This window comes from Schistocerca americana, chromosome 2, assembly GCF_021461395.2.
Source record: "Schistocerca americana isolate TAMUIC-IGC-003095 chromosome 2, iqSchAmer2.1, whole genome shotgun sequence".
Taxonomy (NCBI): Eukaryota; Metazoa; Arthropoda; class Insecta; order Orthoptera; family Acrididae; genus Schistocerca; species Schistocerca americana.
This window is the reverse complement of record NC_060120.1, coordinates 760999903-761015022: the sequence shown is the minus strand read 5'-3', so window position 1 is coordinate 761015022 and position 15120 is coordinate 760999903. Positions and strand designations below refer to the sequence as shown.

Genomic DNA, 15120 nt, shown 5'->3' with positions numbered 1-15120 from the left:
TTTCTTGATTGGGAAAGATGTGTTTTTGCTTTTGGCAGTGTTAAAGATAGGCCATGGAGTGGAGAGAAGAAGACACGAGGAGAAACATGTGCCAGAGTCTCTGCTTTGACTGAATGAGCTCCTAAGAAGTCAAGACGTAAACATGCTTCAGAACTCGGTATACCAAGGATAAGAGTGCAGGATCACAAGAAAAAAGGTCTTAATGTCAGACTTTTTCAACCAACATTCATAAACAAGTTATTGGATACAGCCCAGAAGGAGCATGTTTCAGCATGCTGTGCTTTGTTAACTCAATTTCCAAATGCAGTGAACCATGCCAAGGTTAAGTTTGCAGATGAATGTGCCATTCACTGCAGCTCACATATTAAAATATTATTGTTTGGAAAAAAGAGAATCTTCATTACACAGTTAGAAAAGAATCTGCCTTATGTAAAGATATGGGCAGCAATGACATCACAGCATCTGCTTGGAATGTCCTTTTTTGAAGGGACTGTGAATGGCGTCAGCAACACCAGCTCCCTTGAAATTGTCACCAAGAAGTCCTGACCGCACCACACCTGACGACTCATTGTGGGGAACAATTAAGACCTGTATCTGCACATTGTTATGCTACAAAAGAACAACTGCACACTGCTGTTGAGGATTCATTTTCCTCTATAACACCATACATGCCCAAAAATATATCAAGAACAACATGGAGGTGTGTGGAAATGTGTTTACACCATGATGTGGAATATACCGATATATGAGACACTTGATACATAAGTAAATACTTACAATAAAACAAATCAAATCAATTAGCATTCAATACTTGGGGGTACAGGGACTTCTTGTCCACCTTGTACAGACAATAAAAAAAAATTGTCTTTTTAAAAACTGAAGTATTTGCAAGGAAACCTATTGGACTGGACCCCTCTGCTTTTCTTCATTCTTACAGCATTAGAAGCTCAATGCCCAGATATGAATTTTCGAAAATGCTACAAAAACACTTGCAAGAAATCAATAACCTTTAAAAATTATATGATTTCTAAGGTCTGTTAAGAGCAAAAAATTTCCAGCTCAGCTCATCAACATAGTCACTAATAGCTGATCACATGAAAATGTGGGTAACCGCAATAAATTAAAACTTTTAAGGATAAATTTCAGTCTCAGTTGTAAATACAGTTTTATTATGCTACACCAATTCCAGCAAATTAATTTGTCATCTTCAGAAGCCTACAAAATTGGGGATATTATAAATCTTTAGACTTTGGCTATACATGTATGTGAAGTATAAAATGTACCGGGTGATCAAAAAGTCAGTATAAATTTGAAAACTTAATAAACCACTGAATAATGTAGATAGAGAGGTAAAAATTTACACACATGGTTGGAATGACTTGGGGTTTTATTGGGGGGGGGGGGGGGGGGGGAAATATTCACAAAATGTCCGACAGATGGCGCTGGACAGCAAAATGTCAGTGACTGCACATGACAATCGTGTATAAAAGGAGCTGTAATGAGGGAGAGAATCAGATGTGCCAGCAGTCGCAGCATGTTGACGTCACCTGAAAAGGCACTTTTAGTGAAGCTTTATTATCAGAATGGGGAATGTGCTAGTTCAGCGTTATGATCCTATCACCATAGGAAGGGGATTCGAATGGGTAAAGGTCCGTTGACAAATGCAGCTGTGGCGAGATTGATTTCGAAGTTCGAAGCCACAGGTTGTTTAGACGATAGACCACGTAGTGGCCGACTGAGCACAAGGCGTAATACTGCTGACATAGTTCAGGAAGAAATGGAGACTGTAGCGGGTTCGTCAATGCACGGGGAAGTCAGCGCTCATGTAGTCGCACGTCGCACCGGCATTCCATACACTACTATTTGGTTAGCACTTAGGTGTACCCTCCGATGCTATCCGTACAAAATCCATCGGCATTATGAACTGTTACCTGGTGATTTAGTGAAGCGGAGGGCATTTGCGGTGTGGGCATTTCAAAAGATGGCGGAAGATGACAATTGGTTGAGTAATGTGTTGTGGACCGACGAAGCTCATTTCACGCTCTGAGGGTCTGTCAACGCCCACAACTGCAGAATTTGGGCTACTGAAATCCTAAAACTGTCATGGAAACTCCATTGCACGACGAGAAAGTCACAGTATGGGTTGGATTTACCACATTTACCGTTATCGGGCCTTTTTTTCTTCGAGGAAATGCGTGATTCTGGTTTTGTAACTGCTACCGTGACGGGTGAGAGGTACACCGATATGTTACAGAATTGCATCATCCCCAGCCTGGCTGATAAACACCTGCTGGAATGTACGGTGTTTATGCAGGATGGCGCTCCACCCCATATTGCTTGACGCGTGAAAGATCTCTTGCATGCTTTGTTTGGTGATGATCGTGTGCTCAGCCGCCACTTTCGTCATGCTTGGCCTCCCATGTCCCTAGACCTCAGTCTGTGCGATTATTGGCTTTGGGGTCACCTGAAGTCGCAAGTGTATTGTGATCGACTGACATCTCTAGGGATGCTGAAAGACAACATCCGACGCCAATGCCTCACCATAACTCCGGACATGCTTTACATTGCTGTTCACAACATTATTCCTCGACTAGCGCTATTGTTGAGGAATGACAGTGGACATATTGAGCATTTACTGTAAAGATCATCATCTTTGCTTTGTCTTGCTTTGTTATGCTAATTATTGCTATTCTGATCAGATGAAGTGCCATCTGTCGGACATTTTTTGAACTTTAGTATTTTTTTGGTTCTAATAAAACCCCATGTCATTCCAAGCACGTGTGTCAATTTGTACCTCTCTATCTACATTATTCCGTTATGTAGTCAGTTTTCAAATTTATACTGACTTTTTGATAACCTGGTATATTGCACAAACTTACTCAGTATTGGTCAAGCAGATGTCTATATCTTCTTTATAGTAGCACGATGTCATGATAGGCCCAAAAATGTACATATTGTATGTGATTACTATAAACACAGATTGACACACTGCAGTAACTGCATCACATATATGTATATGTCAAGCTGTTGTGTCAGCAGTAAGGAACTAACAATTGAAGTTTATTCTGAAAAATATATACTACAGTTGCTGAAAATTACTGCCATGAATAAAATAATAAATTAAAATTTGGTGCAAAAGTGTGAAATATCAAAGAAGATATAAAAATACTTTTTTCTTTATAGAGACTGAATGAGACTGAATAGTATTACTGAGATATATAACATTTTCCATTTATAATAAAGCACTTCATATGCCTATATCAAAATTTAGTTTATTTTTTGTACAAGTAGTACTTGAATATAAAAAGATGTCACTTTTTATTAAAAGCTATAATAAAATATTTGTTCATTCACATTTCCATTTGTTAATAAATATAGAATTTAAATAAAAGTAAAAAATACAGTTACTATAAGTGAGAGTCGAACGAGAGACTTCACAGTTTTGAAACTTTCATATTACATGTCCGCACACAGACCTTACAGTCCTATAAGTGCAAACAAAATCTAAAAGGACAGATCAGTCCAGAAGGTCCCCTTGTTAGATAAATATCACAAATATTTTGAACTCAAATGAGATCAGATATTTTCAAAGTTCAAACTAAAAAAGTTTGTGTCTTTAACAAAAGAAACAAATCACAACAGACTGCAGATAGTCTGACTGCCATTTATTCCCTTCAAAGGATTACCCAATGTGCCCCAAAAGCTGAAAAGTGAAAATAGGACAGGGAACTACAGTGATAAAATCATACACTTTCAGTTTAAAAAATTATTTTTTTAACAACTCGTAGAACATTTAAATACGTGAACTTAACCACTGCTATAGATAAATATTATTTGTGAAAGCGAAAGTGGAAATCATAGGCACTTTGTTTTCAAAAACACACACTAGCACACCAAAAAACCAGTTTCAGCAACTCAATACTTCTTGTTTTAATTTAATATACAATTATAACAAGTTATGAATTACTGATTGTGGTCACTCAACAATGTATACAAGAAGATGGAAGTTGGGATTTTGAAATGGTTTGAAAATGAACAAGAATGGGAGAAAGCAATGACCGAAAGGAACTACAGCAAAACAAAGAACTGTTGAGTTGAAACGAAGAATGAGTGACCATGCAAAAATGGATGAGACCAGCCAAATGATACAAAGACAGATGAGATTGACCTGAAGTGAATGGTGAACAACTGTTCCTTAGAAGTCATTCCTCAGTCCTTTCATTCTGTTTAGCGAATGGTGGACAGCTGATCATTAAAATCTGTTCCTCAGTCCTTCTGTTCCTTCTTCTAATACATGGGGAGACACATAACAGTTTTTCAGTATACTTGTAATTATTTGCACACACAATTCAAATTTCAGAACCTATTGGATACCACCTTGCAATATTCACACAGAAACATTGTGCAATGCAGCATATGTACCTTCTGAAACCACTGCTTGAAGAAATGTCCTCACAATTAAATTTGTATTATGAACCGGATACATTAAAAAGCCTCTGGTAAAAAGAAGCACAATAACTGTGATGTCCAAATATTTTCACTCACTTAAAACCTTAAGGAAACAGATGTACTGCCACTTTGAGAGCTGTCACTCCTGCATGCACCATGTGAGTGCATCTACCAATCTGTTGTTCACACATCAGGAAAAAAAACTAGTACGTCACGAATAGTTTTATACATAATCATTGAACCAAAGCTAGACAGGACTTACATTTACCAAGGAAAAACAAAACAAATCTCTAAACAGTATTTTCTATCAGCGAATACAATTGTAAAACAATTACTAAAATACATCTATTTAGAAATACAGCTCACATAAACTTCTTAAGTAATGCATACTATGCAATTGAAGATTACTTACAAGACTCAGAGAAAGGGTTAATAATGAAGGAACTACAGCACATATTGTCACTTTACAGTACATGATCACAATGTAACTTTTTTTTAAAAAAGTGCCAAGATCTATAGGCACGATAGTAATGCTTTGTCAGCCTCCTGAACTCAACATCTCACTCGTCAATGGGGGACGCAACCTCAGGAAGTGCAAGAGACATAGCAAAATATTTGTGGTCCTGGAGTCACCAGCAGTGTCCATAGCATATGACTTTGTTTTATGTACTAAGTTATCCTGTGTAAACTGTGTACAGTCAATAGAACATCATACAATAGGGACCAACCAAATAAGGTGGTGCATTTGTTAAGACACTAACCTCATATTCAAGAGGATGGAGTTTGTTCTATCCAGTCATCCCGAATTAAGTTTCTCGAGGGGTTTTCTAAATCAGTTCAGGAAAATGCTGAGCTAGTTCCTTCAGTAAGGCCACGGCCGACCACCTGTCTCATCCTTGTAAAAACACACTTATGAATTCCAGGTGTGTGTATATTTGAGATATTTAATTACACTGTTTTAAAATAACAGGTCCTTTATCATTTTAGATAACCCCTGAATAAATAAATAGCATACACTCCCAGGGCGGCTGCAGTCTTCTAGGCAGATGAAAATTTTGTAACAAATACAGTCTTAATAAGTATATTGCCGATATGGCCAAATGTAAAATTATTCTACATCCAAGAGAATTATTAGATTCAACTGAAAAACATACATATCCTTATACCTGTGAGACTAATTCATTAATCATCTACAGACGTAGTTATTTTTATGTGTTGCTATGAATTTAGATATACACTGGCCTGCTTTAAAAAAAACACCATCACTGCTGAAACAGCACACTGCATTCAAACGAGGGTTTTCTCCCATCGTAGAGTTGAGTTTTAGAAAAAAAGACATATGGGCTGGCCAGCACTAACTTTCAGAGAGGACAACTCATAGTGCAGCAAATACACATATGAAAATAAATGGCATCAATATACTTCTATGCAATACAATATTCATTTTGATTTTAGTAATTAATCAACTGAAGAACTACTGAATTAATATTTGCAAGGTTACTACATTGTGCAATTTCAAGCTTATCTTGTGTCTTAAACTGATATTCAATGGCTGACTGTGTCTTGGTGAACGAAACTTGAGTCCATCTAAGAGTTCTAAAATGACTTCCAGAAATTATTCGTTATCTTGAAGATAATATTATTAATTCTGTGTGGCTCACAGACCTGGTGCTTGTGTTTCTATTGGACACCACTTTGGTAACTTGGATGCCCCTCACCTAAATACCTACTGGGGAAAGGGGACCAACAGTTTAATGTGGATTCTGAACCACATGTCATTCATTACAAATCTTCACATCCCTGTGAGGTGAATGCTTGGTTATGTGCAGACAGAAGTATTCCGTGGACCGACTGAGATTCAATCCCATGACCTTTCGGTTTCCAGGAATGTGCTTTACCAGGCCTGACTATCTGGAAGAGTTTAATAACTGGCTATGTCTTCTTCAATTTATATACCCAGTATTTTAATACAAACCTATGAGGTTTCTAGCAATTATGGAATTTTCATGGTTCTAAGTTTCATTTACTCTTGCACGCTAGGTAAAATTCAAAACAGTAAACAGAACGTTAGGCAGAAGGAGAAACAGAAACAGCAAATTGTTAGTAGAAGTAAATATGACAATGGACAATTCTGAATGAAACACAAGGGACTCAGCAAATATGAAAATGTGTATGTGGTGGGAAGGGGGATGCAGGTGTGGAAGTGGATGTATGTTTTGGTGCATGCACCTGCTCTGAACAAGAGTGTGAGTTCCAAAGCTGAACTAAAACATTCTTAGTACAGAGGAGACGCTGAGTCACAGACAGGCACAATGAAAAGACTGCTATACATTTTAACTTTCAGTTACAAGGCATTCTACTGAACTGAAAAAACAGCCACATTCACACAAGCACAACTCGCACGCAATGACTACTGTCTCTGGCCGATGTGGCCAACTGAGTCAAGAAGAACGTCTTTAGGCTGAAAGCTAAAATGTATAGCAGTCTTTTATTGTGCTTCTTTGATATTCAATGTCTCCTCTATATGGTGAGAAGCAATATACCCTTTTGATAATACTGTTAATAAAGTATGAATAAATTTCAATTTAGTGTTACATAATAATCCAAACAGGTTTTCATTAACTTAAAATACAATTAAAATAATACCTTAATATCTCTATGCATTTTTCCCATGCTGTGCAGGTAAGCAAGACCATGTAAGGTTTCTCTGCACATATATGCTATCTGCTGTTCAGTAAGTGGCCCTGTAACTAAGAAGGCATTTATAACATTATTAATTCAACATACATGACAGTACTTCAAGAAAACATGAAATAAATGGTAGAGCAATATTCTTAGAAATGCCCTATGTGTAGCTCAGGCCAATGAGTTAGTTACTGTTTTTTGTTTTATCTTTCACTGCTTTTTTCATTGACTTTCATACAAATTTCAGATAATGGAAGGACTAACCACTCACTGTACAGATGAGGCACTGAGTGGCTTACAGGCATAGTTGGGATGCAGCTGCAGTTTCAGAACAATGTAGGTGGCCTGGACCACGTGTGTGTGTGTGTGTGTGTGTGTGTGTGTGTGTGTGTGGTTCAATAAGCACACATACCTCCACTGTTATGCGTCAATACACCCTGCAATTTTTTGCCAAATCTCAATCCCCATCTTCAATGGCTTCTTGTATGTTCTTAAATTTAGGAGTCCACTTTTTAAGCATTGAAAATGAAGGGGAAGAATCCTTTCACTTCAAATCCAACTCCTTTTTCATAGTTAATTCCTTCAAAGATGATGAACTTTCATCACAGTTAGTAAATAAATTTTATCTGTTTTTCATTATACAGGATGTCCCAAGATGAATGGTCAATTTTCACAGATATGATAGGAATGATCATTCGAAGCAAATTGTTTGCTAAACATAGGCTCTAAAATGCATACCTTAAGAGCTATGAGCACTACTACATCTTCGATACTGTGCGACAAGTCTCTTCTACTCCGAGCTCTTTGCTTCCTTTATTTTTGGAAGTGATAGTATCGATCAAAACAAGGAAAAAAGTGCAGTTAACATGGACTCCAAAATTTGTACCTTACGAGCAAGGAGCACTTGTTCATCTTTACAACTGTGAAACTATCTATTCTGCTGAACGAGTTCTCATAGCTCTTAAGGTATGAGTTTCAGAGCAATTTTTTCTTGTTTTGATTCGTATTGCCTCCTCTCAAAATGTGGAAACCAAAGAGCTTACGGTGGGAGAGATTTGTTTCACAGCATCGAGATAAAGAAGGGCTCATACCTCTTATCTCTTTCCAATTTAATTTTTCTACTCATTGCATTCTTCTCATATATTATTTATAGCACAATACTCGAAATGTGTCGGACATCATCTGACCATAGTGGCAAATCATAATGTCGGACGACAGCCGACAGTGAAGCCCAAAAAATTAAGGTATGCATTTTAATGCCCGTGTTTACTAAACTTTTTGCTTCGAATTGTCACTCCTGTCATACCTGTTATATTTGACCATTCCTCCTGGGACATCCTGTATCTATTACAGTTGACTGCTTACACAATTGCTACAAGCAAAAACTAGATGTGTGTCTCTAAGCCTATACAGAATGCCATCTAAGGAGACTTGCTTTCCAAAGATCATAACATTACGGTCGCATTACTGCCATTTCTGTTAGGCTGAGAACCTTTAGAATTCCCTTTGAAAACGTGGGCATTGTTCCGCTAAATTGTGCACACTGAATGCATGGTTCTAATCTTTTTTAACAAGTTCGTACCATGGATCATGCATCTCATTAGTGAATACATGCACTGTGATGTATGTGTAAGAACCTCCAGTTCATTAAAGGTCAAACGAGATAAATTAATTTGCATCAAGTATAAGCCACATGTGTAATTCTTACTTTTTGGCTAAAAATACACTTTCTAATTTGTTCCTGATACTATCTCGCATGACTTAAAAGAATAAATGAACAGATAGTAAGTAAATTTCAGCATATAACTGGTGCTAGCTGTAGACAATATTCTAATCACTAAAACAGGTGATTTGAGCTTCTGCGGGAAATAGTTTTTACATCACAGTTTTTTCTGCTGTGTCAGTCACTGTGTGGTTGTAGGAAGAAACACCACTCCCTGCATTTTTAAAAAAAAAAAAAAAAAAAAAAATATGATATATGATTGCTGGCCAGTATTTACGAGAGATGAACTATTCAGCTCTACCTACAAATACATATACAATTACACAAAGTATCCTAACTTTCGAACTATTAGTTCACTCCTCAGGGAAGTGAGATGGATACACAGCGATGTACAGTAGGCAGCTGAGAAGAATTCTTGCAAGGAGTGAGGTGGAGGGAATGGGGAAACAGTCCTTCCCTGGCTGTCTTCTGCCCCACACCCGCCTTGAAGTGTGTTATTAAATGTCCAAAAAATATTGCCTTCCTTGTAGATGTGACAGTTGTTTGTTGTGTGTCATTGTTCACTGGTTATGGTCTCATAGTTTCTTTCTTTTTTTACTATTTTTTTTATTTATTTACAGGTAGCTGCTTAAGGGGAAAATTCAAGTGAAACAAAAATGCACATATATCCACATTAAAAGCACAAATAGATGATAAAATCCAACCATTGGCAATATTTTAACAGAATAAAATTACAAGTGTTTCATAACGCAAAAACACATGATAGTAGTTGCATACACAGCACCAATATTAATGGATTACTGATATAGCAATTACTGATACCATGTACATAAATAGAGAATTTGAACAACATTATTTCAGAAGTATCAGTGGAATAATGACGTGACGTGTTTTTATACATTTACGTCATTTGGATCTCTTCAAGTCAACCACAGATATGATTTACATGTTGTTGGGTTCATGAAAATGTTTTTGGAACAGTGCATACTATTGTGTATAGGTAACACCAACCCACTCATAGCCACATTCCTGTCGTGCACATTATTCTCACCTGCAGACAGTACTTTTTTTCGCATCCTGGGGTCTGACTGACATGCCTTTCCTTTTTACCTTCATAATCTATCCCTCTCTCCTCTCCAAGGAAAGAACTAATATTCCAAACATTAAAGTACTGTGTGCATTTCAAATGTACTTATCTGCATAACTGAGTGTTTCGCCTCCTGTTGGCACATACTGGGCAGCAACTATGTCTCATAAAATCTTTTCGTTACCCCAGGTAAATTTTCCTTTTGATACAATGACCTGAATTTTTGTATTTCTATGATGCCACAAACTTATTAGCATATAGAGGAGTGAGCTGACAACTAAAAATAAGACAGTTTTTAGGTTTTTTGCATAACAGAAGCATTTGATAGCCCACACAATGACCGTTTATAAATTTTAGGTTTGCTCAATGAATACGGGGTCATTCCATATCAAATCACCCAATAAAAAATAAATTTTACACCCACCTCCTTAGATTTTCATGAAATTCGGCTCAAATGGTTCTAATACCATCCTGACAACACCTGCAAATTTTTTTTGCTGTATCTCTTATAGTTTTTTTTTTATAAATTTTTAAAGTTTTTATGTTTTGCGTTTTCCGAACCTTTGGAAATGGTAAATTTAATTTGTATTCAAAACTTTAAAATTGCTTATCTTAAAAACTCTTTTAGATAACATCATGAATTTTTGCAGCAAGTTTATTTATTATACCTATTTGAAGATAAAAATGATACTATTAAAATATATTAATATTTTCTATGAAAAAAAAACATATATATATATATATATATATATATATGTATTTTTTTTTCTTTTTTTTAACGGATGTTTTGTTTTATAAGAATTGCAATATCTAGAGTCTCAGACCTGATAGAATGCTCAAATTTGTTTTAATTTACTCTTAAACATATAGGCTACTTGATAAAACAAAAATAATGATGGCTTTTTAACATGTTTATTAATTATAGTAGATTACATTAGAATTATGTACAAAGATAGTGTTCTTACAACACTTACATATAACCCAACTGATTGCTTGAAACATTGAATTTTTTGAGTAATTTTGTCTTTTTAATAAACATTAATGCTGATTCAAACTGTTTTTCCACTTCATCCAAGAGCTTTCAGTTCTTTTGATACAGTCTTTTTTGAAGTAATACATTCTTCCAGTGCCGCTTGTTTGAGGTGCGTCTACTATACAGACTATGTGCTCCAAAGGCACTATGCAAGAATCTTCTCTTTCAGGCCAATAAAAGATGCAGCTGGTCCTGAAGGATGTAGAAATAGAATTTCTGCATCTTCTTCATCATTGAATATTGTTTTTACGTGTCCAAAGTACCAGTTACCATCATGACTTGCATGGTTCAACACGAACGCAATCAGAAGAAGAATGGAAAGAAAAGACTAACGAGGGTTTTACACTATCTGTAGTCCTTCTAATTTCAAGGTTGTTTGTTGGAAGTGGTTTGAAGTTATGAAAACTTCTTGTTCCAGGAATGGTTCGGGTTGCTGAAAAAACGTTTTTCTAGTTTTAACCATAGCAAATCAGCTTCTTTTTTGACAATAAAGTGAAAATGAATGTTTTCAATATTTTTTTCACAAAACTTGTACACATCGATTGCTGTCATTATTTGTTCTTCATCTGAAAGCTGTAGACTGGCTTTCCTTAAAATTCTTTTAATAGTTCCTCCTAGGCCATCACAAATTGACTTCCCATGACTTGTTGCAAAAAAAGAGTGTTGGGCCTTCAAATTAAGGTCTCTCAAGCGTTCAGTCAAATTTTTAAAACTGTTTCTATTTTTGTACTGCCCAGCACAACCATCTGTAAAGTAGTGAACTGAGACAATGTCTGTATGATGTAATGACAGCCACTTTGTAATTTCTTTTGGTACAAAGTTAACAAAACCAGTGTCATGTTCTTGGTCATCACTAATAAAACAGTTGTTGGTAACAAAAACATTGTTTACCTCATTTCCTAGGAAAACTCCAACTGGGTGTAGAGTACAACCACCTCTAATCCAGTGGTAACTTTGGATCTCATTTTGTATAACAAAGGAATAATTTTCACTGAAATCCATCACAATAATTGCTGTTTTGGGTGGTGGGTCTTCTTTCAATCTTTTAAAGGCTGCTGATTGGGATTTTGCTATAAACAAGTATGGGGTGAGCTTTTCCAATGACCTAACCAATAAAGAAATGTAGTCTTCAACACTGATAGACTGTTTGATCATTTCTGCCCTGTCTGTGTTAACCCACTGAATGATTACAATTTCTTCTTCTAAATCATAATCTTCACTTAGCTTTTCAATTAAGTACTCAGTTAGTGCAGCATTTGCAGGACAGCTGTCGCAATGATGTAGCATGCAGTTTTGGTTTTCCGTGTTGCACACAAGCATCTTAATTAGGTCTTTATAAGATTCTTCAATTTTCACAGCATCCAATAATAGTTTAACATTCTGGTGGATACTGCATACACATAGTGTGTGTGCGCCTGCAGCACCAGCAAGGATACACCATTTAGGTCTCAAGAAACAAAATTTTGAAAATCCTACTTCTACCTCGCGATTATCCCATTTGAAAGAATAATAGAGTTATCTCAAGTTACACAAAATGAGTCTTTTTTGCATGTACACATTTTTTTGAACACTTACTTTGTCTTTTGTTCCAGGTAGCACTCTGGAACTTTCATCCTTTTCATAAAAATCTGTTACAAATCTTACTGTATTTTCAGAAAGAGTTTTACCTTTTTTTGGACCAGGAGTTTCCAAAATACCCTTTTCAGATTTTAGCTTTCTAGCTTGTTGCACCATGTACTCACTTACATTAAATTCTTTCATCACTTTATTTCGACTCCAAGAATCTGGAGCCAAGGTCAGAATCTGGATTTTTCTAGACCTCCAACAGATGACATCTTCTCTTTCATAAGAGAAATCATTACATCAAAATCCTTTGCTTTCTCAACCACACTTGTATCTTCTTCGTCATCATCAGAGCTTGGTGCATCATATTTTAATGCTTTTGAAACCGCCTTTTTTGCAGTCTTTTCAATACTACTAACCTTCCTTTTAAAATAAGACCCTTTACTTTGTTCTGGCAAGCCATGAAGCTTTATCGGTGTTAAACCTAAATTATCAAGAGCAATGTTTGTTTGTACGAGGGATTCATTTCTGGATTCCAATGATTCTAATTCAACCATGACTTCATCATCTGTTTCACTTTCATTGACTTCAACTCTTAATTTTTCCTCACAAAAGTTACGGCATGTTGAGCAAAGCTTTTGTCCAGGTTTTATGCTACTATTTTTTGTCCGTAATTGTTTAGAAAGATCCAAGCCTACACTTCTCAACGACTTTTGATGGGCTTTTTGTGTTTTTTTTTTAGTGGGACTACACATGTTGTTTGATACTTTTCAAAAACATTTAAAAAGTAGTAGCTGTGGTGTGAACATATATTCTTAAATTCACACAGATTAATTCCAGATAGTAAGTGGATCAAATTTTTTTCTTCCTCACTCAATTCAGGTACCGGATGTAACTTTTTTGTAGTTTTGTAGGTTGTTTGAAAACAGTCAGATTTTTTAAATAACCCTACACTACAGGTTTGAATATCTGACATACTGATTTCACTTTTGGTCTGACTACTGTTCTGGTTACTTTTATAGGATATTGGAAAAGAATCTCTGTAAACTAAGTAACAGTACTTACTGAAAGTTCGAATAAACTTAATAAAATACTATCCAAGCACTATTTAACACTGTAATAATTTTTTACTTCAAAACACAGGGATAACAAAACAAAATCCAAGCATACATTGTTACTCCAAGAAGACAAAAACTTATTTTTGGTGTCTAAGTCACTTGGTACTTTTTATTTTTAAATTATAATTAATATTATTTAAAAAATTAGATAACTATTGAACAGGTTAAAAAGCCAACAATTTTTCATTTATGTAATAGCCTATACAATTAAGAGTATTTTAAAATAAATTTGAGCTTTCTATCAAGTCTGAGACTCTAGATATTGCAGTTTTTGTAAAACTAAACAAAAAAAAAAAAAACCAACAACTACTTGTAATTTTTTTTTCATTTGGAAGATTTTAATATATCTTTATGGTAATTTTTTTAACATTTAGATATAATACACAAACTTATTCCAAAATTTCATACTGATATCTTGAGTATTCTTTAACATACAAATTTTTTTAGTTGTGAGGACACGTTTAAGTTATGATTTCCGACTGCTGAAACAACGCCAAATCTAAAAACTTTAAAAATTTATTTAAAAAAAACTATAAGAGATAGAGCAAAAAAATTTTACAGGTGCTTTCAGGATGATAAAAGAAGTAATTGTACCAAATTTCATCAAAATCTGACATGGTTGGTGTCAAGGCCTGGGTGACTTGACATGGAATGACCCTACGTCATGACCGCCCTATTAGTTTCACGTGTACACTTAGCACTTTAGATCAAACTGTTACACTTTCTCACTATGGATTTATTGGAAATATTTTATCAAATGCCTGCAATGTAATATGGTGCAAGGTCATCCGTTACAGTTTCCAGACAAATAAAGAATTTTGTAAATGACTTGAAAGTCTTTCCTCATTGCTACTAGGCTCATTTGAATGATTTACAATAGAGTAGGCTGTGGACACTTCTGTGGACTGAGAAGAGAATATTACTTATGAAATAAATATTGGTGCACTTGAGTACATTTCATGGTAAAGTGCTGGCAACTTAATGTGACAGTCACTGTAAAAGGCATAAAAAATCAAGTACTTTGACCACTATGGAGAGAGAGAGAGAGAGAGAGAGAGAGAGAGAGAGAGAGAGAGAGAGAAGAGTCTCCCTTCAGCAAGGTATAAGGTTTGTTACCTTGTTACGTAACAATATGCGGCACAATAGTGGCTACAGGTAGAATAGATACACACATCAATGACTAACAGGAATAATACAGATGCATGTGTGTGCGCATCAATGAAATTCGAAAGAAAATGGCAGAGGCCATTGCTCTGATTGTATGTTAATATGGCAGGATATGGTGAATTTTTGCTTGTTATAATTATTGTGGGAGTTTGTGGTGTTACATAAAAAATAAATAGAAAAATTTATTAACCATGATGTTAGTTGCTGGCAGTGATAAACCTTATACCTCAATAGAGAGAGACTCTTCTCTCTCCATAGTGGTCAAAGTTCTTGGTTTTTTATGCTTTTTACAGTG

The 15120-nt window shown here is 35.6% G+C and overlaps 1 protein-coding gene across 11 annotated transcripts in view; it reads right to left on the bottom strand.

Moving 5' to 3' along the window:
- LOC124595060 (mitogen-activated protein kinase kinase kinase kinase 5) overlaps nt 1-15120 on the bottom strand; it is a 307956-nt gene that overhangs the window by 225106 nt on the left and 67730 nt on the right. For all 11 annotated transcript variants that reach the window (XM_047133627.1, XM_047133632.1, XM_047133629.1 and 8 more), the window contains exon 4: nt 7096-7199. In XM_047133627.1, the coding sequence (XP_046989583.1) occupies nt 7096-7199 (104 nt within the window). The remainder of the gene's footprint in view (nt 1-7095; nt 7200-15120) is intronic.